The 24,270-nt window shown below is 36.1% G+C and overlaps 1 protein-coding gene across 3 annotated transcripts in view; it reads left to right on the top strand.

Moving 5' to 3' along the window:
- Nucleotides 1-24,270, top strand: part of Col4a6 (collagen type IV alpha 6 chain) — a 381,091-nt gene that overhangs the window by 185,535 nt on the left and 171,286 nt on the right. For all 3 annotated transcript variants that reach the window (XM_013150206.3, XM_013150205.3, XM_063246264.1), the window contains one exon: nt 3,666-3,746. In XM_013150206.3, the coding sequence (XP_013005660.1) occupies nt 3,666-3,746 (81 nt within the window). The remainder of the gene's footprint in view (nt 1-3,665; nt 3,747-24,270) is intronic.

Raw genomic sequence — 24,270 nt, 5'->3', positions numbered from 1 at the left:
GCTTATCCAATGAGTGCAACATTTAATGAAGTTATAGCTTTTCACTGAAGCTGGTGTGATCATGGAAGAAGTCTAACTTTAAGGGCTGGGGATTTAGTTCAGCGGCATAAGCACCTGCCTTGCAAGCAGGCGGTCGTGAGTTCGATCCCCGGTACCGATAAAAAACAAAAAAAGAAATCTAACTTTAACTTGGACTTGAGACAAATGGAATAATGGGAATAATATGCCATCACTGTCAGAAGTACTCTGCTCCATGTGCCATCAGTGTGCCCCAGGACAAAGTAATTTCCTTGTGTTCTCATCTGTAAAAATAAATGTTTTGGTTTAGACTGTGGTTCTTAATAGAAGTACCCTAACTCAGGTGATATTTTAGAAATTATGAGACCATATTTGGTTGTCAGGATGAACATTCAATTATCTACAGCTTTGAATTGCAGTTCTGTGTACTGTAAAGAATTATGTTTCATCCCCATTCTTGGACATGAAAACTCTGTTTATAATTTTATCTGAGTATAGAAAATAATCACTTCTACATATTGAAATTAATTTTTCCTGGTTTTATTGTTCCCGATAAAGTGTACCCAGTAAAAAAGTGGAAGATTGTTATTTCTACCACTAGAATGTTATCATAAGTTAATTATCACTCAGAGAATCATTGAACTAATAGTAGCTACACTTCTTATACTTGAGTCACCAATATCACAACCCAGCAGTGTCCATTCTGTACAAGTACACTGTCATTTCATGATGATTCTGCACAGACCTTCCAGTCTCTGACTACTTCATAAGATCTTTTTAAAAAAATTATTATTTTGGTGGTACTAGAGATTGAATCCAGATAAATCCTGAGATAAACCTTCACTCATTTTATTTTGAGACTGTGTCAGTAAATTGTGCAGGCTGGGCTTGAATTTGTGATTATCCTGTCTGAATCTCTTGTGTAGCTGAGATTACAAGCATGCACCACTAAACTTGGCAACTGCATCTTGTACTACAGCCATGGATGAGCTTTTAAATATTATTTCAATAGATACTATTTCATTATAAATAACTATCCTTTTGTTTATAATTAGGTCATAATATTCTTAGTTCTATAAATTTCTTTTCAGTATGGCAGGAAAAGTTAAGTATTATTGTAAAAATTATAAGCTGGTCTGACAGAATCAAGAATCACATTTAGATGATTTTCCACAGTCTTTTTAGCTAAACTTTCTATCTGTGTAAAGAGGGATGAATTTTGAAAAGAAGGAGAAAATGTTCTAAGGTGGGAATGACTCTAGTGAACTGGCCTGCTTCAGTAGGTAGGGGTCGCAGTATCCCCGAGACAAGTCAGAATACAGCATAGGTTTCCCTCAGGTCCTGGTGTGGCCGTGTTACCTTAACACAACTTTCACCCTGCTCACCTCTGTGTAACTGAAGACTCCTGGGGAAATTGCCAGTGCTGGCATTACAGGAAATTGCCTGTGGCCAATGGAGCTTCTCTGGTTACTTTCCTTAGTAATAGGACAGTGGTAGCTTCCTGTCTGTTAACTGGAAGCTATATGCCTCTTTGTTCTTGAGACTTTAGTTTCTGCTTCTTATGCTTTTGTTCAGCTACTGTCATTGGAATTTGCCCCTGTTTTATTCAGAACCCTTGTCTCCAGCCTCCTTGCCACATACTAAAGATCTGGAAACGTCTGGTCCATCGTACCAATTTCTTTTCCTGTAATCCTGCTTAACTATTTTTCACATACGAATTTTAGTGAATCCCCAAGCAGATATTGTTTGAAAGTGGGCTATAGTTTCACATAAATTCTAGTTTAACTTTGACAACACCTACTGAGTCCTCTCACCTGAATGTGTTGCCTTTTATCATTTAATAACATGCACATTTTTTTCTTCTCACTAATTATACATGCTTGTTGAACACTGCTTATAAAATAGAGTACAGAGAAGAAAATATAAATGACCCATAATCCCATTAGCCAAATATTAGACAATATAACTGCAAAGGTGAAAGTTAAATTCAGTGTTTCTCTCTCTGTTGTCTATTCTGTGCCAGTCTGCAACATTCTCCTCCCAGAGAACCTCTTGATCTCACTCTTATGAAAAACTTCCCTGTCCTACATACTGTAAAATGAAGGACAAATTATAAAATGTGTGGTAGTGCTTAGCATATCAAAGGTATATAAGAGATAAAATATCTCATATCTGGAAGGTGTTTGGAATCTAAAATAGCAATATTTTTCCCTAGCTTTGTAATCGCTACCTTATTACCAAGATTTGGGGTTATAAAGTATTATAGAAATGTCTGAAGAGATAAGAGACCGCCTGAAAAATTCACAATGCTGCCTTGGAATTAGCAAAAGACACAGTATAAAGAGACAAGAAAGATTTTGTGGCTAGCTTATAAATATACTTTCCTTATTGGAAAAAAACAGCAAAAAATAAACAAAATACTGGGTGATGCTGAATCTTATCCCAGATATAAAGTTCGTCATACAGGTATTAATCAAAATATATGTTTTTTCCCAAGGTGGATAACATCATAATAGCAGTTACCTCAGTTTTGAGATCTTTGTAGAGAGGCTCTAGAGAGAGTACTTTTTAAAAGCACCAAGACATAAAGGTTTTAAGGTCAATTCTTTAGAGTTAGTCAGACCTGGGTTCTAATTGTAAGTCCATTTCTTAGATCATCAAATATTACTTGGTATCACCCACTGTACAAGCCTTTGTGATATAATATTGGACAAGATAAATAGTCTCTACTTAAACAGAGATTACATGCAAGTGGGGAAGAGAAGATGTCTAATGATGAAAACAAAAAGAATATATGATTGGAAGCAATTACCTGAGACTGGATCATCAGGAATGGCCAGAAAATGGAGAATAAAACCAAGGCCTGGATGATGAAAAGAGGCCAGCAATAAAACAAACAAGGGGCTGGGGATACAGCTCAGCAGCAAAGCACCTGCCTGGCAAGCACAAGGTTGTGAGTTCAATCCCTGATACCAAAAAAAAAAAAAAAAAATAGAATTAGAATAAATAGCCAAAAAACTAGGAGAAGGACATCAGGTCATGTGAGGGCCTTGTAGAAATTCAGCTAGTAATTATCATCATTATAAATTACAGGGAAGGAAAATAAAGTTGGAGAATTTGGGGATTATTTACAATAGCACTTGAGGAATTTGAATCTGACAAATTGAACAGGGAGGTGTCACTGTGAGATTTGAATTGTGTGCTGAAAATGTAACCTGAGACGATGAAAGCAGAGTATAGAGTGACCATTTTCATCTGTTACTACATGTCTAGCATTTGAATTTTTCCCAAATTCTCTGCTACAGCTAATACTTTCTCAACAAGTGCAAATCTGTGAGTTACTAAACATCTGCTTTCACAGCAACCTCATGCAAAGGAATTCTCTTGCATTTTGTGACTGGGATTTCTACCAACAAGGCAGTATCTTTATCATAGTTCCCAAACCAGCTACCAAACTGACTATTTAATAAGTTTCTACATGGGAGGGTATCTTAAAATGGATTTTCAACTTTAAATAGTGACACCATCAGGTGAAATACATTAGTCCATTTTAAATTTACTTGGTTAAGAGGGGTGTGACTAAGCATTCCTTGGGGCAACATTGTTTCTTGGTTTGCATGATCTTTTTTTCTTTTTTCTTTTAATAGGGAGAGGAGTCTTATGGAAAACCCTGTGGGGCCCAAGACTGCAGTCAAGGATGTAAATGCTCTCCTGAAAAGGGAACTAGAGTAAGTTGCTTATTTCACTATTGAAAGACAGTTACACGGGCCATTATCTGTTTTCTTTAGAATTAAACTGCTTAAAATTTACTCTTATGACCCCACAAAACAAGCAAAGTGATAAGGACCAGATGGAAGGAGCTTTGCCAACTAACAATATGCAGAACTAAAATGATCAAACAGACTCTGAGAGACCAAGAAAATATTTCCTTACTTGACTTAATGCCAAAATTCTCCAGAGTTTCTTTGGCGTATTTCCAAAAGCCAATTATGTTTCCAGAGCCGGATTGCAATAATTTTTGCAGATATGTATGAATTTTCAAAGCTCATTTATATCTACTTGATTTTTCCCTACTGCTCTGAAAACAGGTGGTCAAATTATTATCTACAGACTGAGATGAGATTCACCCAAAATTACCATGCTTCTTACACATAGAATTCAGAATACAAGGTTATACATAAAGACCACAAATATCAACAACTAAATGTAAAAATGGCTTGTAGGTACTACACCAAAACATGGAATATGTTTTAAAACACTGTAACATATTAAATATATTATCTCTTGTTTACAATGCACAGTTCAAATTGTGTAAAGTTAAACAAGCACAGTACCTTAGCATAAAATTTCCATCAATCACTGTATTTGCATAGTCCCCAGGTGATTTGTATCTCTGATTTTCACTAAATAAACCTGCATTTTTAATACAAACAAGAAAAAGCATTCAACGAAGTTTAAGTTATTAAAAGATTAACTTTTAATTAAATTTTCATAATTTATGGCCATCAGGCATAACTCAGATCTTCCAGTTTCTAATACTTGCACTCTCATCACATTCAAAAAAGTTTACCCTGCACTGTCAAAGGAAGGCAGTAGTATGAATAGGTCAACTAAATCTTCAAAAACATAGCCAAGCAGAGAACACAGTGACCGCTCCACCTTCTTTCATTATCTTCCATTTGCAGGAAAGTAAAATGTCAAACTATACCAGAATTGGAACAAAAAGAATAAAAAGCCATCTTGTCATCAAAAAGGATCAGACCCATTAAATATTAAAAATACAAAGTCAGAGAATCAGAAAGTATCAGAAAGTAAAAGCAACGTAGTGAGTTCTCAACTGCTGAATATATTGAGAAAACAGATTCATAAGGAAAATGACTTCCTGAGGTCACATGGCTAATTGACATAAATTCCTGGCTATTGCCTGAATCCTTTGATATATGATTTCTCACCTATTTCGTACACTCACACATTGCTGCCTCCCAGGAAGCCATATTCACTGTAGCCACCAAAGCCTATGCCTGCACCTCTGATCTACAATCAGGAAACACCTGAAAAAAGTAAATCTATAGTAAACATCCAGATACATTCATTTTTTTAAAGAGCAGCATATATTTATTGGGGAAAGAACCTTAGTGGATTGCCAAGGACCCTGCCTTTTCTAGAGATTTTTGTAGAGCAAAACCACAGGATGAAGGGAGTCCAAGGTGAGGAAAAATGGGAAATCACAACGTGGGCACTGGTTGAGATAGTGCTATGGCCAACCAATAAAATTGAGAATACAACTGCTCAGGTAAAATTGATTAAATTGGGAATGAATGGAGAAGCTAGTCATGTAGAAAGTGGGCATGAATATAGAAAAGGGCCTTTGTAGGGGATTAGGTTAGTGTCACTTTCTGGCTTCTTCAAGGAGATGGATACCTATTTAGAATACCAGGACCTCTACCCAGCCCAAAGTAAGGGTGAAACTCCCATACTTTGGAGGTGCACTCCAGCTAGCCTCACTAATCCCAGACTAGCCAAGTTCCATGTAGCCCAGCTCAAGACCCCAGTGCCATACTTATTGGGTGAGCCCCAGGCAGCTGCACTAGTCCAGGAAGTTCTGAGCTCCACCAAGCCCAACACAAGGCACCAGTGCCATGCTTTGGGGATGTACCCAGGCTAGGCACTTAAGTCCCAGATGATTCAAGCTCTGCGTACCCCAGCATCCCAGCATAGTCAGCTGAGTGAGTGCTTGGACAGCTACACAATTTCTGGAGATGCTAAGCCCTGCCTTGCCCAGAGCCCCAGAGCCATCCATCAGGGGAGCACTTCAGCTAGCCATGTGGTTCCCTGAGTTTCCAAGCTCTACCAAACCCAGTGCAAGGCATCATACTTTAGGGTTATGTTCCAGTCAGCCACACAGAGTGGAGACCCACCTATCTCAGTGCAAGGCCCAAGTTCCCATACTTCAGGGGTGAGCCTCAGTCAGCCATACAGGTCCATACAGGTCTGAGTTTGCCAAGACCATGGCACCACACTTTGGGGGTGCACCTCAGTTAGCTGTGCTGGTTCCAGAGAAACCAAGTCCCACTGAGCCCAGCACAGTGCACTCATGCCCTCCATTGGGGAATATCCCAGCAAACCTCAAAAGACTTAAGGGAGCCTGACCTTGCCCTATGCTGTACCCAGATGCCATCCATAGAGTGCCCAAGCAAGAAGTACAGTCTAGAAGAGACTCACCCAGAGACCTTCTGCCATCTGTAAGGAGCCCCAGGAAGCCAAGGAATGGCAGAAGCCCCAATCATCATTTTTCCACCACTCTGGGAACCTTGGCTCAGAGGAACCCAGGTGCCTGGCCGACCCCTTTACACCATGGGATAGACAGTCAGCACTGGAAGTGCCTTGGACTTAAAAAAACTCCTCTGAAGAAACCAAGGAAAATGGCTAAATGAAACAGCACAATGTAGTCTCAGACCTCCAACCCACCAAGAACAAGTCCAGGAAACATTGGCATGAAATATACTAGAAATTTCACAACTGAAATTTCTGAAATGATAGCAACAAAAGTATGAAAAGAACTCTATGATGCTATAGAGGGGATTAGATCAAAAATAACCTCTCAAATATAAAGAGAAAGGACAAATATAATGAAAAAAATGTTGAGTATACCTAAAGAACATCTAGATTTTAAAAAAGGAATATAAGAAAATGATAGAAACCTTGAAAGAACAATATAGGAAAGAAATAGAATGCAAAAAAAAAGAATCAATGAGATATTCAGGCAATTAATAATTCCATTAAAAAATTGAAAAACTGCTTAAACAAAGCTGCAGATAGACTCTCAAACCTTGAAGATAGTATGGAATCTAATGATCATGAAAGAAAAAATCTCTTAAAAATAACAAGGATAAAATTTTGTTTTAGTTTTTCTTTCTTTTTCTTTTTCTTTTCTTTTTATCTTTGAAGTAAAAAGGACTTGGAAAAAATAACAAGGAATCAGAAAACAGCAATTCAACAGCTGCAAGATGATGTAAAGAAAAACAATATAAGAATTACTTGTGTAAACGAAAAAGCAAGACTCAACACAAATAACATAAAAAATATTTGCAGAATTAATAGCTGAAAATTTTCCAAGCATAGGAGAAGAATCTGACATACAGATAAGTGAGTCACATAGAAATCAATTTAACCAATACCAAAATAAATCTACATTCAGACATGTAATAATCAAGATCCCAGAAACTTAACACATGAACATATTAAAAGCTATTAGAGAAAAGAAACAGATCACCTATAAAGGAAAGCCCATTGAAATCACAGTATGCTTCTCAACACAAACCCTCAAATGAAGAAGTGCTTGGAGTGAAGTATTTCAAGTCCTGAAAGAAAACAATTTCCAACCCAGATTGATGTACCCTGCAAAACTATCTTTCAAAGTCAATGGAGAAATAAGATACATCCACGACAAAGAACAATGGAAAAAATTCCTGACTAGCAAAGAAACACTACGAAAAGTGCTTAAAGATATTCTAGAAAGAGATAAAGATGACCACAATTCCATGAACAACAACAGAAAGTCATCTAGCAGGATAAGCACTTAGAGAGAAAAAGAAAAGAACCAACAGCAGGAAGATAACATGACAAAGATAAATCAATATATATCAGTTATAACCATCAACAAAAACTATTTCAATTCACTAATCAAAAGAAGCAGACTGACAGTGTGAATTAAGAAACAAAATCCAAAAATATACTGTTACAGAAACACATTTGACTTAAAAGGAAATTCATAGACTGAAACTCAAAGTATGGGAAACAATACTCCATGTGACAGGAACTTAGAAAAAAGCAGGGATAGCTATTCTATTTGCAGGTAATGGGAACTTCAAATCAAGAATGATAAAAAGATGTCACTACATACTTGTCGGGAAAACTTTAAGAAGAAAATAACAATCATAAATATCTATGCACCGAATATGGGCACATGCAACTATCTCAGAAAAATAGATATTAATAGGCATGAAAAACCAAATGAGCAGTAACACAATTTTAACAGGAGACTTCAACACTCCATTGTCAAACAGAGATAGACATACTAGACAAAAAAACAACCAAGAAATAACAGAACTGAACAAACATGTGAACAAATGGATTTAGTAAAAGTGTACAAAGTGTTCTACCCAATGACATCAGAATATACATTATTCTCAATGGCACATGGGTCATTTTCTAAAATACACCATATACTAGCCCACAGAATATTTTTAAGTAAATGCAAAGGAATTGAAATAATCCCATACATATTATCTGAACTTAAAACAATAAAATTGGAAACTAATGACAAAAAGCCACAAAAACTCCATAAACACATGAAAAATAAAACTCTCCTAAGCAACCAATGGGTCACAGAAGAAATTATACAATATCTAAAATTGAATGAAATTGCAAATACAACTTATCAGAACCTGTGGGACACAATGAAAGCAGCCCTCAGAAGGAAATTTATGGCAGTGAATTTTCACATCAGGAAAATGGAAGGAGTACAAGTAAATAACCTAATGCTGCAACTCAAACATCTAGATAAAGAAGAGCAAGTCAAGCCAAAACACCAAAGAAGGGAGGATATTATAAAGATTAGAGCAGAAACTAATACGATTGAGATTATGAAAACAATACAAAGAATTAATGAAGAGTTGATTCTTTGAAAGAATAAATAAAATTGATAGACCCTTAGCCAACCTTACCAAAAAGAAGAAAAAAACTCAAATACATGCAATAAGAAATAAAAGGATGAAATCACTTGTGCAATCAATATAGTGAAAGAGAAAGAAACTGCTCAAAGGAAAATCGCATTGTTTGATCAGTTTTGTATGTCTGTATCTGGTAACCTAGAAAACCATTCTGAGATAACAATATGTAATATAATAACCATTGTTATATTCTTGTCATCTTATTTTGAAATCCTCTATCTCTATTTTGTTGCTGTTATTGTTGTTATTTTTAGTTTTTGTAATTTTTGTTTGCTTGATTGCTAATACTTGTATGCTTTTTTCTCTTTAAAATTAAAAAGATAACAACATAGGATATCAATTCATGATGTTTATCCTTAGGATGTGAGTACACTGGTTTTATCTTTCATCTTGAGACCTGGCTCACAGCTGGAGATGTCTGTCTCCTCCACAGTTACAAGTTATCTAGTCTTCTGCACTGGCAACTTTAAGGCACTAGCCAAATTTGACATCCTATAATGTTTGTTTTTATATAACTTAGCTATCTATAACATTTCCTCTTCTGAAGAAGTACCCCCAAACTTCCATGAAGGAATAATCAGCAATGATCAATCTGGTTTCTTCAGGCTTAAGGAAGTCATAGTTGTTGATTGGTAGTCAGCGATACTCTATAAGAGGGTCTATCAAAAGACCTTTGATAGACACCAGAAATTTTTATCTTTAGTGGGCATATAGATTTATGTCTGGAGGAGACAAAGTCAAAGAAACAATTTAAGTATGCATGGGCCAAAAAAAATCAACAGGATAATTGAGTACAATCAACAAAATTTTCACTAAGAAGAGCTGGTAATGGTTTTCCATAAAAATAAGGATAAGGTCCAGAGAACTTTAGAGTCTGATATATCATTGATTTTTGCCTAATATCAAAGCAACAATTGATATTAAGTAGAAGGATCAGAAATGTATATGCAGCATTTAGTTTTTATAATTGCGCAAGTACCCACTTGTATTGCAGTTAGAATGTCTAATGGCATCTGATTTTAGAAAATGAATTGTCTTATTAATTTAACTTTTTTTTCTTTAAGAGAAAGACCAATTGTAGTGTCATTTAATGCCTGTGGAGTATAGTTAATTAAGGCCTCAATATATGTCCTATAACCTTTTCTCTGATAAGATCTGATGGATCCCATTAAAATAAATCTAAAGGGTATCTAGCAAATTTATTAAAGATTTATCTGTACAATGACTTGATGTTTGGCATCCTCTAGGCAATAAAAACTTTTCTAAGAATTAGAGTAAGTGTAATAAAAGCATTATATCATTAGAACTGACAGGTAAGTTTAGAAACTATTTGTAAGGGATAGCAATTGTAACCCACAGACTCTTCGGCCCCTTTATATTTCATCATAAGTCCCTCTAGCTTTAGTTATAATTATCTCTAAAGTTTTGATGATGTATGAGAACCAAATTAATACATTATATTGACCAATGAAAAATTCCCTTAAGGTTTTGTACTGAAACAACAATATTTACCATATTTTTTATTTAAAGAAAAAAAAACAGTATAAGGGTACAAGTAATATAGAATTTCAAGAAAAACAGTAAGAAATCACTAGTTAATAGATTACATATTGTCATCTTAGAAATAGTTGTTCAAGTTATAGGATTAAAGCATACAAAGTGGACATTAAAACAGTGAGACTGCAAACAGTTGTGTTCAATGATCCAACAAAAACTCAGTAATATGGTCATCTATCCTACACACCTAAACACACTTGCAGTTGTACCCTTTAGAATACTTTTTTGCCTCTCTTTTTTACAACAAAATTTACACATTTTGGGTTTTATTATTCCCATAATTCTTATTACCTTTTTTTGGAAGAGAATAAAACCAAATATGACAAAATAAAGCTGTCAGTCAAAACCAAGGATAGACATAGCACATGATGTAAAAACAGAGTACAAGGTTATCAACAATGGTTACCATACTGCCTCTTGTTTCCTTAAAAAGAATTGTCTATCTCATTAGGTATATTAAAATTGAACAAAACAGTACAGAACAAAACCAATAAAACCTAAACATTGGAGACATTACAGGACTTCCAAAGAAGATAATAGTCAAACCAGAATAGGCATCATAGTGAATCTTATTGCCTTCAAAGTAGTTGCCTATACCCTTAAACTTGATAGTATCAAACAGAACGGAACAGAGTAAAATCAGTCAAAACAAGATAGTGGGAGTAATACAGGGCTTCAAATCAAGTTAATAGCAAAAAAGGTACTATAAAATATCCTGCTAATTTTTTTTATTTTTCCCTTAATTAAAAAGATAATAAAAAATAAAAATAATTTTTTAAGAAAAAGGGGGAGATTGAGATAAAAGAGGACATAACAACATAACAATACAGGTCAAAGCATAACAATTTCAGCAACCTAGTGCTTCACCACAAGATAACTCGCCTTAATAGTAGTTACCATAGTGTCTCTTTCCTTGAAATATTTGAATATAACTTCATATACTATATTTGTAAAAAAAAAATCTTAGCATCATTTTGATTAGCTGGCAACCTGGATATATCTATTACAGCATTTAGACAGGATAAAATTTTCTCCAGGATGGGAGCTGAGCTTTTAGGCATAACTAAAAGGAATGGGTGAAGAGAAAGTTGTCCCAGTTACAGTTTAAGAAAGATTTTTTTTGGTGATTGTTTTCATTAAGGTGTGATACCTGGAAGGAAGGCCAAAGTTGGAGAAGAATAAAGAGATATGTTCCAATATCCAGCAATAGGTTGTTTTTTTTTTTTCCTTTTTTCTAGTCATGATTATGCAGGGTTCCTCCATGAAGAAATAACAATCTGGTCAGAGGAAGGAGGCAGAGTGTCCTGACGCACCTAGTCTTGGGAAGATAAATCTGAGCTATGTAGTTTTTGCCTCAGCATACTGTGTCACTTCCAGGGGCAGCCTTTTCAGTCAGGCCATGGCTAGGAGGGAGGGCTTCTTAAAGCAGTCCCTCTTAAGGTTATCTAGCTTTTGGCAATGGTAGCAGTTTAGTGTAGTAACTGGGCACTTCTTGGAGCCCCAAGAATCAGCTTCATGGTCTGTTTCTTTTAAAGCCACAACAAAGACAAACATTTGTTACTCTCCTTATTTTCCCTCTTTGGCTTTCTCCTGGTCCCAGTTATAGAATACTAAGAAGGCAGTGGGCTGTCTGAAGCAAAATCTGTCTTTTGGAACTTTTTTCTAGTATCTGGAGCTGACGGGTAATAAAGTACCTAGTGCTTTATAAGTTTACAATAAAAAGTTTTCACAACTTATTATTGAAGTGTTTTACTACACACATAAATGAAAGGTTGGAAAGCCTCCCTTAGGCTAAGTGTGTTTTGATCCCGTAAATGTGGTGTTTTTTAAAAAGCTCCTCCTGGTTTCATCCAGAAGTCAGTTCTTTCCATTGTGTCTAGGTTCAGTCACCTGAGGGAGACCTGCCTATAACATAAAGCCTGGACATGGCTTTTATGTGTGTTCTTGTGGATGGGCAAAATATCAGCGTCTCATCTGACCTAGAGATGGAGTATGTGTCCCTCATCTAAGATGATTTCCCCGTCCTCAGTCTTAGCAAATACTCATTTTCTATGGCCCTAACATAGTAAGAGGAAAAGGTTGGAACAGTTTAGAGTTCTTTTCTTTCTAATTTTACATGCATCTAAAAGGAAAGAACAAAGTGGTGGGAAAAATTGAGAAGTAAGGTAACAAAAAGGAAACTGAAGCAGATCAAGCTTGACATTTCCTCTAGAGTGTAGAGAAGGATCAGAACCAGTCTGTTCCAGTGAAACCTGTCCTTCAAGTGTTAGAACGGCCACTGACCTAGTGTTTTTTTAACTCGTGGAAGGAATCATGTGTTTTATTTATAGACATGTATGTTTTTCTAAGTCTCAGGATGATTTTATTTAAGAAGACCCATTTTACAGAAGTTTACATTAAAGTCTACCCAGAGAGTTCTAACATTATTGTCTCTAGCACTACTAAGTAAAGTCAAGCAAACAATGCAGTAAATTTATTAAGTAATTCAAACAGAGCGTGTAAAGAACAAAACAGGAATAAAAATATCCCATTAAAGTATCATAGCCTTATAACTTTCTCATATGTTAACTTAGATTTATCACTTTAACAAAACTATATAACAGACAAAGAATAAGCAATTATGAGCAATAGACAAAGACATAACAAAATTTAAAGCATAACAAAATTTGTTACCTAAGTGAGTCCCATTCTAGAGTCTATGAAACAAAAGCAAGCTCTTACTTCCCTTCAATGATCTCAGTGGAAGACCTCTTAATGATATAGGGGAAAGAAACTCCCAACCTGCTAGATGTCTGGTACAAGTTTATGTTCTTTAAAATCAAAGAATTAATTTTAGGAACAACAGAGGTTAAAAAAAAGAATACATTTATTGAGAGAAAAAAAAAGCTTCTGCTTGAGAGATATATAAGTCCCAAGTCGGTTGCCCATAGTGCACTTTTTTTTAAAATTTTATTTAAAAGGAAAAACAGAAAAACACAAAACAAAACAAAGCGGTGTAAGGGTACAAGTAATACAAAACTACAAAAAAAAAAAAAGGTAAGAAATCACCAGTTAATAGATTATATACTATCATCTTAGAGATGGTTGCTCAAATCATAGTATCAAAGCATAAAAAGTGGACATTCAAACAGTGAGACTGCAAACAGTTGTGTTCAATGATCCAACCAAAAACATTAATATGGTCAGCTATTTAACATTCCTAAACACACTTGCTGTTGTATCCTTTAGAGCTCTTTTTTTCCCTCCCTTTTTTACAACAAAATCCACACATTTTGGGTTTTATTACTCCTTAGTTCTTATTATTTGGGGGGGGTGAGAGAATAAAGTCAAATATGGCAAAACAAAGCTGTCAGTCAAAACCAAGGATAGACATAGCACATGATGTAAAACAGAGTACAAGGTTATCAACAATGGTTATCAACAATGTCTCTTGTTTCCTTAAAAAGAATTGTCTATCTCATTAGATATTATAAAGTTGAACAAAACAGTAGAGAACCAACAAAACTTAAGCATTGTAAACATTACAGGACTTCCAAAGGAGACAATAGTCAAACAAGAATGGGCATCTCAGTGAATCTTATTGTCTTCAAAGTAGTTGCCTATACCTTCAAACTTGATACTATCATACAGAATTGAACAGAGTCTAATCAGTCAAAACAAGATCATGGGAGAATTACAGGACTTCAAAACAAGTTAATAGGAAATCAAAAAAAGTTACTATTACATATCCTGCTAATTTTTTTAATTTTTCCCCTTAATTAAAACAAACATAAGAAATAACTAAAAAAAATTTTAATGTATAAGGGAGAGATTGAGATAAAACAGGACATAACAATATAACAATACAGGTCAAAGCATGACTGTTTCAGCAACCTAGTGCTTCACCACCAAATAACCTGACTTAATAGTAGTTACCATAGTGTCTGTCTTTTTCCTTGAAATATTTGAATAAAACTTCATATACTATAGCTTCAAATATTTCCACATCAAGAAGCCCAGAATAAAACCTTCCCAATTAATAAGTGAAAACTTTACAAGGCTTCAAGGCCACATAATGGGGAATCATGATTACCACATATTTTTATATATTTGAATCATTACGTACATTAGGGAAACTATTAGGTATTCACACATGCGAGATTGATTTATTTCACTTATGAGTATGGTCTCAAGCTGTGCCTACTTATTGATAAATATCTCAATGTGATCCATCTTTATAGCTGAATAATACTTCATTGTATAGAAATACCACAACTTTTTTATCCATTCCTCAGTTGATGTACACTTGGGTTGTTTCCAAGATCTGGCGATTACAAATTGTGCTGCTATAAACATAGGTGCACATATATCATTGTGGTATGATGCTTTCAGTTCTTCTGGGAATATGCCTAGAAGCTGGAATAAATGGGACTTCCAATCCCAGCTTTTTGAGAAATCTCCAGACTGACCTCCACAAAGGCTGTACCAGTCTACACTCCCACCAACAGTGTAGGAGAGTTCCTTTTTCCCCACAGCCTCTCCAGCATTTGTTGTTGTTGGTTTTCTTGATCCTGGCCATTCTTTCAGGAGTGAGATGGTATCTCAGTGTGATTTTAATTTGCATTTCTCTAATGACCAATGATGATGAACATTTTTTCATGTATTTATTTGCCATTTGTATTTCTTCATCTGAGAAGTGTGTATTCATCTCAGATGCCCATTTTTGGATTGGATCTTTGAATTTTGGGGGTCTGAGTTTTTTTTTTTTAATTCTTTATATGTTTTAGACAAGAGTCCCTTGTCTGAGAGAGAGTTCACTAAAATCTTTTCCCAGTTTGTGGGTTTTCTTTTCACTATGCTGGAGATTTCTTTTGACATGCAGAAACTTTTTAATAAATCAAGAACAAAAACATCCTGTTTTACAAAGAGATACAGAGTGCTCTTGGGACAAACTGAACACTGATGCTTGATACCACCTATGCCACCAGGCCCAATTTAGTCATCTTCCCTTCCCTCCTACATTCCCAGAGCCAAACATGATTGTGTAAATTTGCCCCACATTATTGTTCTTGCAGGACAGCCCCTTTTTACTCCTTTCGTGCAGATGTCCAAAAAAAAAAAAAAAATGAGACTGTTATCCTTAGCTGAGCAGGGAGCCCTGTTTGGATCTCAAGCTGCTCCTCTTTAGCTGGAAGAGGAGTGGAAGGTTGGCTTACCGCTGAGCACTGTTGCAATCCTTGCCAGGATCATCTCCTTCCTTGGGAAGACATCAAAGACATAACTTGCTGGGTATTGTGTACTTTTCATTTGAAAAAACCTTGTGAACTGACAAAGATATTTCCACAACACCTGGTACTCATGCAAGCTAAAATCCAACCATTTTAGGGTAAAGCTACTTCAAAATGATTTCTCCAAGGCATGCCCCTCTGGTGAAAGCTCTTGTTTAGTGGTGGCACATAGCTTTGCCTTTTCCAAAGAATCACAGTGCACCCTTTCTCATGGACTCTTATTGTCTATATGATGGATAAACTGATAAGCAAGTAGCCCAAGGTCACTGGCTCATTAGCTAAATCTTATTTAGCTGAATTTAAGAGAATGACAACTTTAAAAGATAACATAGTTCTCAGTATTAATCAGCCCCTCCTCCCACATTTGGATTTTGATTTAATATTTAACTTTTAGTTTCCTCTCTCAGGGGGCATATTTTACCTAGAAAAAACATTTTTTGAGTTGCTGTCTTATCTGGTATATTTTTCCAACCATTTGATTGAAAAACATTTAGGCTGACATTTCTATCTCTTCCATTTTTTTCCTCCTGGATTTGAAAGCTGTCTGTGTGTTATACTGCATCGGTGTGTACTTTTTTCTGAAGGTAGAGTTACAAGAAAAGGAGATATTTCTTTTGTTGTGACCCTAGTATTCCTCAGTAAGAGTTGAGTTTTCTCTGTTTTAGTGTTCCAATCTTTAAGTGCAGTGTGGTAAGCTCCTCATTATCCATGGCATCTAAAATAGCATTAATACCGATAACCCAACAGTATTATAATAAAGTATCAAGGAATGATTGGATTCCCCTTTAGATAAGGGCTGTTTGTTTCACTTTATGGTTTGAGAAACAATGTCCTACCTTGAAAGTTTGTGAGGCTATAATTTTATGTAAATCCAATCCCAAGTTTTGTTTAATTATTTATCTCCTACATGCATCCTGCTGCTTCTTTGCCACCAAATGTTTCTCATGACTTCCAGAGCCCAGATACATTAACCACTACTCCTTCTTTTATTTTTTTTTATCTTCCTGCAAACTGCTATTGTTCCATGTATCAGCGGACTAGTACCATGGCTACCGAGAGGTTTTTCCATTTTCTCCTGAATTAGACAATTGCTGTGTACATCTTTTCTTCCTTATTGTGTATACTCCCCTGCAACGCACACACATACTCCTACCCTGATCAGTCACACACACCACAGTCCTTACTGTCTGCTTTTCCAAAGTGAAAGTTCATATCGCATTACCTGTTTGGCTAGCTGGGTCTGTGCTCTAGTTGCACATAGGATTTTTGCCTTCATTGCCCACTTACTCCTGAGCTTTTCTATGGGCTGTCCTCACTGCTGACACTATGCAGCACTAACCTTCCTTCTGCAAATGCAATGAACACTTTTGAGTTTCAGACTTTCTTGAAATCTCTGTTACATAAGACACTTTGTTTTGTCCTAAAACTGTTTCCTTCGATTTCATACCATCCTTTTCTAATTCTTTTCCTGATTTGTTTGGATCCCCCCACACAAAAGTGTCTCATTTAGAACTCAATCACCAAACCTTGTCAAACTAGTTCTTTCTCAAATCCTACATATGTTTTCTCTATCTCAACAGTAAATAGGAACACACCAAGCACTCAATTACTGAAGCCAGAAATCTAGGAATCATTTTTGTCTTCTTTACCTTCCTCACTGTCACTTCCAACATAGAATCCAGTTCTATACATTTGTCTTGTGAAGTGAAGTTCAAATTCATACACTTTTCTCCACCCTCACTTTTACAATCCAAGTCTCTCTATCATTTCTTACTTAAATTATTACAATATCTTCTAGACTGGTCTTCTAGCCTCTAATCTCTCTGTCTCCATCCTAGCCATTTCCCACTTTCCTGACCTAATCTTTCAAAAGCACAAATACAATCTTGAAACTCTTGCTAAAAATCTTTCAATGGTTTCCCAAATATTTCACAAGGATATCTTTACTCTAGGAAGCAGTGTCCTCCATGAACTGGCTCTTGACTACCTCTACAGCATTACCTCTTATCACTAGAAATCCTACTTCTTCTCTTCAGAAAATACAATAAGACATGGTTTTAAAACGTATACATACAATGAACTATGTACTTTTCTCAGAACCTGCTGTGTCATTTGATATGATACAGGGTTTATATCTGTTTCTCACTCCATGTGTGCTGTCCATATACTAGATTGACAATTTTCCTGCTGATTTGCTTAAAACTGAACACAAACTTCACAAAGGTGATGCTTTCCATGATCTGCAAGGCCAAGATTGCCTAAATCTCATACTAAATTAAACTATTCATTTGTCTGCTGTCACTGTCTTATGAAGGGACTAAATGGTAAAGACTAGGCACTACAAACTGTTCTGTGGAAGTCTGACCAACTGACTGAATCACCTTACTTGATGTAGGTCCAGCCATGTTTTCCGCATCCTACATTAACTGTTAGGTCTTTATGAAGTCAATTGAAGTTTCCTGTCTAGGAAAGACTCAATGATGTAAGAAGAAAGCAAAGTAATAGAGCAAGCCATTTCCTTATCAGTTTTAGATCTCATAAACTATAAGAATACTACACTCTAGTTCTTATAGTTTTCTTTGGGGATTTCCTTCTCCATAACCTCCCTGAGTTTTGTACTCATATGTATTTTTTAACCATTTGCTTCTTATTCTATTGATCAATATAAGATATTCGGTAAAATATTTTATTTTGGTCTTATGCTACCAACAATTATATTCATTCTCCAAGATGAAGACCTCTGTAAATAACTGTGAGTCAAAAGTAGCCCCTAAGTCTCTTCTTGACATTTCTATTCTCCTTTCCACCAAATATTTTGCAAAACTCTTGATGGTCTTCCATTTCCATTGTTCCTTTTCCTTGTAGGGGAAGGCTTCCCTCCGACCTAAGCTTGTAGGGAAAGGAGGAAGTAACCTATAGCAGGGAATTAGCCACTGGGTGGCAGTAGGAGAAAAAGGTAGAAAATTAAATGTCCTGTATATTTAAATGTGATCATTTAGGTCCATGGTAATTGATGATAATAAGTTAGTGTCTGTGTACTGAATCATGATGCAGTCATAGCTCAACAGATGTTCATAGATGGTTTAACCATTTCTTTGGTCATACTTGAAAACCAATTGGTTTACAGCATATATTTTCCATACCAGTTATTGAGGATTCTGCTAAAGAAAAACCAAAGAACTGGGGAAGGTAAATACAAAGGTGTAGAGTAAAAAGCATTGTGCTAGCTCTCTAGGGACTTAAGAATCATGCTTGAGCTTTGCCAATTGAATTACTTCAAGCTATTGTTTTCCCCTCTCAGGGTCTCAATTTACTCATAAGTAAAATGAAGGCATTTGGCTGTGTGATTTGAAATGACCCTCCAGCTCTATCAGTCTAAGTCAGACACCATGTTACTGTACTCTGATGATTTCCTCCCTGTAGAATATCTTTCCATGATTGCTAGTGTTGTAGTGACAAATGAAGCGCAATATTTGACAGGGTCCTACTCTCTGAGTGGTGCTTTGGCAGCTGCCTCAGACATAATTCATTTGCTGTGACTTCTTTACTACTGCTGCTGGAGGGTCCTGACATGGAAGCTGTGTGATCTGAAGAGTCACAGAGATTCCTTTTCACTGAAACTGCACACTATCTTTCCTGCCTTGCCTAGGAATTATTCTGCTTATAATTCTAGCTTATAAATTCACTCTTTAAGTTAATCATTGTCTTGTTCTTGTACTGATTGAATAAATCATATATGCCTCTGGGATGAGAGGAGGAAGGTTTACACTGAATAACTAGGGAGGGGTTGAGTGTACAAATCACATCTTTAGAGACCACTTCATTTTTTTGTTCTTTGGAGGGTTGTTTTTATTTTTGTTTTTGGCGTGTGTGTGTGTGTGTGTGTGTGTGCTGGTTCTGCTAATCCATATGCCAGAGATGATGAATATCAAACCATGGATGAGAATCTTGCATGTCAATATGAGACATATTCTCTCTTCCTAGAGTCTGCTCTCTTTGTTCGTTGACACTTGTTTACTTCATTTTTCTCTTTGTCCTTCACTTTTATCCCTAGTTCTTCATGTCTTCCTTTCTCCCACAAGACTTTTCTCCTTCTCCACCATTTCTATATCATTGGCTCTCATTCCCATTTTCCCTTACCTAGTTTATATCTTCTGTTTTTGGTTGCTTGATATTGCTTCCTGCCTCACCCATATTTGGCTGCAGTTCCCATTGTTAGCAGGCAAAAGAACTTCAGCATCAGGGTATCAGGAAAGAATTGATGTAATGTCTTACAGAAGTATCCCACTTATCCAGAGATTTTAAATCTCTCAACCTGGAGTAGTGGTCTTCAGAATTGAAGAGTGGGGTCAAGCATGCAAATCAACTCTTTGGATGTAAATGAAAATATTAGAACTTATTTATATTTAGAAAATCTAGGAAGAAACTAAAGCAAAACTGATACATTAGGTGCTATGATAAAACTGTATGGTTATTACTACATTTTTCAAATATGTGGGATATGTATCATCACTGGAAAGCTCACCAGGTCTATCCTTTGTTTTCCAATTGCATGAGTTCTATACAAAATCTTGAAGGAAGAGTAAAGGATGGAAGGATGGCTTTTGGGCCTTTGTATGGTTTTCTTGTACTTATGACAAATATATGACTGTTTTTGGACCTAGTTAAATGGAATTAGGGATTATATTACCTAAGTTTTTTAGTCCTCACAAAATGGACAAGTGGACTAAGAAGATTCCTGCAAATAATCCATGTGTTAAATAATAGTTCTATGGGCTGAGGATTTAGCTCAGTGGCATAAATGCCTGGCTTGCAAGTGTGAGGTCATGAGTTCAATCCCTGGTAGCAATAAATGAGTAAATAAATAAATAAATCTAATAATGTCAGTGCATGAAAATGAAAGATCTCACATTCCTACTAATAGAATGATTTTTCCATTATCTCCATTATGAAGTAAAAATCACAACCATTTATTTATACCTGAAAATCAGCAAAAAGTAATGCAAGAATAATTATGAAACCTATATAAAATGTAAATTTTTCCACTCTCAATAATGAAAAGTCTTCCCTTAAGTATATTGTGCCTTGAAATATTAGCTTAAAAAATAGTAAATCTATCACAAGACATTTAACATCCTCTTTAGTCCATCTTTATCACATCCTTTCCTATTATCTATTTATGTGTTGTTTATATGCACACACCTATATAAAATAGAATATATGTACGATTTATATAATCATTAATACTCTATTGAATAAATATATATTGATTTAGGAAACATGCCCCAAAATAATTATTTCTTATAATGCTAGGGATTCAGCCCTGGGCTTTACATGTGCCAGTGAAGTGTTGTACCACTAACTCAATGGTGCTTTTTTAACTGTGAAAGTTGTTCAGTCAAAAAGAACTGGAGCTCATTAGCCTAGACTGTAGTTAAAATAGATGGAGAATAAAAAGTATAGGCAAAAGAACACTATGTAAGAGAAAAATAGCTGTCACCAGGTCTCTTGCCCTTTCCATAAAGTCATGCAACTGCTTACATATAGAGCCTTTCTCTGACAGCTTCACATAAAGCAATGAGGATCATAGGAGTTGGAAGAACCAGAGAGCAAAAGAACTTTTTTAAGTTATAGAATCCCAAACCTAGGACATTGGATATCCCACAAGTGCACGCCATAGATCACAAAAGACCTTTATAGCATGCCTGTAAATGCTCTTTGCCTTGCTTAAAATATGAAAAATCTCAGAAGAAATATACTTTGTAAGTGGCTTAGCAAGGATCTGAAACAAATATTCCATCACTCAGTCCCATCAGTGCTCTTGCCACCATATCAGATGGCCCCTTAAACCCATGCTCACAATCCGTTCAGCTCTCTGAATTACTCCCTGTATTAGATTGTCATTAATGGAGGAAGACTCAGTAGAAAAAATGCTGTAAAATGTAGACCAAATATCAACAAATTAATTTGCTCTTTTCCTGTGCACCAGTAATACTACCTTCCCAGCGCAGATCCATAAAACTGACTGGTGTGAGTCCTTCTCATGGGCTCTAGACCTCCAGTTGGACTCATGGGAGGCACTGCAATGGGCTCTAGGTTTTCATGTGGACTCATGCAGGATATTATCGTGAGATCCAGGCCCTTGGCTGAGTATTGTGGGTCTTTCGTGTTATGGACAGATTTCATACACTTTCTGTGTTTAATTCTGGGTGACCATCATAAAACAATATTATAAATTCTGTGTCTGATTCTAATTGTTCTCCTCACAACCCCTGACTACAACATTCCTGAAAGATCATCTGTTTCACACTTGACAACTTCTGTTGTGAGGGTTGTAAATAAAATAATGGTGTTTTAAATATATGTGATAGTATAAACAAATTTTTATGAAAACAAGATAATATAGTAGCCATTGTTTATTTTCTGTTATTTGCTTCTGAATGCTCTGTAATACTTTCATTTTCTTAAATGGTTTTATCCTATGTTCGATGCTACTGTATGTGAAGATATGCTCAACTATTTCAAAGAAAGAGACATTATGGTAGCTACTGTTAATATCAGGTTGTCTTGTGGTGAAGTACTGTGTTGCTTACATTGTTCTGATCTGCTTTGTTCTGGCGTCTTTTGTCTTAATCTCTCTAAAGTAAAAAAAAATCAAAGAAGTAAAATAATGGGTTTGAGGGAAGAAGTTATTGTTCTATAAATGATAGATTTTAAATTTGAACAATGAAAAACACCAACCAAGTATCTTAAGATCAAATCGTTATTATGAATTAGTAGCTATAACCATTCCAGTCTCATATTGTGGACTTAGCTAAGCAATTGACTTTGTGCTTTGTGCTGGAAGCTTTTACAAATGTTATCCTCTACTTTATAAGATTTTTCTTACACTTTAATTTTGAAAACCCGCAGAAAAGTAATGGCTGTTGCTTCAGCCCTCAGGGAAGTTAATATATATGCTTGGTTATTGTCTGTATCAAAGAAAATCATGATCTTTGTCCTAGTACATGTCTTCACTAGTTGAAGTAATTGTAGTGATTTCATTTCACTGCTTTAGTTGGGTTTTGTTGTTGAGTTGACATGAGTTAGTGACTGCTGCTCCTTTCCACTGTTGCGTCCTTCCCATGTTTGCTGGAGGAATGCCAATAAAACTATGAGCAAGAGAGGGAGCTCTGGTGAAACATGCTGTGGGGCCCTGACTAGAATGAAGTGGAACCAAGGTTCAGGAGCCAGATTTCCCCAGGGGAAAAAAAAAAAGAAAGCAAATAAAAGGAAGAGACAGGTCTAAACAGGATCCCTGGACAGAGCTCATTTTCTGTAAAAACAGAGCCTCAAAACTTCACAAAACTCAGGTAAAGGAAGGATCCAGAGTTTAAATGTGGCTTTTCAATTTAATTAACAAAACAAGTATACATAGAAAAAGCATATATAGAGCAAGATGTTTTACGTCAAGCCCATTCTTATACTCTACAAACTAAAAGATGTACCTAAACCTGTGTATCCACACAGATATCAATATTGACTCCCTCCCCAAAAATGAAAAATTTATTTAATAAGCACAGATAAGAATCAGAAAGAGATTCTGGATAGGAAGACAGAGTCCCATATTGTCTAAATGGGTAGTTTTTAAGGTACGTAACAGGGAGTTTAGTAACCTGATGCAATCCAATAGCAGAACTGGTATTATGGTTTACATCTAGGTGTCCTTTCTTCAGTCAGGGGTTTGCAAGGAAACAAAATTACTTACAGGACACATAATTTAAAGTATTATTTATAATTGTCTATCAAGGAGTCAAATACAAAGAAAGTTTAGGAAATCTGTTCACAAACTAAAGACCTACAGAAACCAGCTGAGGACCTGGATCCCATAGCAATATCCTGCACAAGTTCAGTTGAAGACATAGAGACCATCACAATGCCTCCCAGGAGTGCAGCTGGGGACCAGATCCTATGACAATGGCTCACACCAGTCTCTTTTACAGATCTGTGCTGTGAAGGCCCCAAGGTCAGCAAAAGAAGCTAGAAAATCTGTGTCAGCAAGATGAAGGATATATGCTAGTAGGCTGAGGGTGCTACATTGAATCCAAGAAAAGATGCCTGAAATAAGAACCAAGGCTCCCCTGAATAGTGCCACAGCCACCCTTGGTAGCAAAGAGGTCCCAAGCTTCTCTGACAATGAGAACAGCTGAGTTCATTTCAGGAAACCAGCATAATAAGCTTCTCCTGGAAATTGAACAGCACATGTCTTTCCCTCAGGAGCCAGGAAGTGATGCTCAAAGTAAGGACCAGAGCTCCCCCAATGTGAACCACAGCCGTTCTCAGTAGAGGTCCTGAGCTCCTCTGATGATAACAGCCAGATTTATATCAGGAAAGCCAGCATGACAAATTCCTCTAAAAAACCCAACAGCTCCAAAAGAACCAACACCAACAAACAGCAACTAAACCCTTAGGAAACCCCACAGTGCTACTCTTCCTCTCCAGGTCTTCCTTTAATCCTGGCAACTTTCCTCAAGTGGGCCATCTACACTCAGCACCATGCTGATTTATTTGAACTGGTGTTTAAGTTGACCATAAGTTTTTAATCTATGACATTCCCTTGTCATATTTTACGTCAGTGGCCCCCAAGCCTCACACAATTATGGACTTTTACCCAATCTAGCGTTTATGATTAGTTCATTGTCTAGCACTCCAACTGG

Source organism: Cavia porcellus, unplaced genomic scaffold (genome assembly GCF_034190915.1).
Source record: "Cavia porcellus strain 051 isolate PalLab524CR breed Dunkin Hartley unplaced genomic scaffold, mCavPor4.1 scaffold_3, whole genome shotgun sequence".
In the NCBI taxonomy this organism is placed as follows: domain Eukaryota; kingdom Metazoa; phylum Chordata; class Mammalia; order Rodentia; family Caviidae; genus Cavia; species Cavia porcellus.
This window is presented reverse-complemented; position numbering and strand designations above follow the sequence as displayed.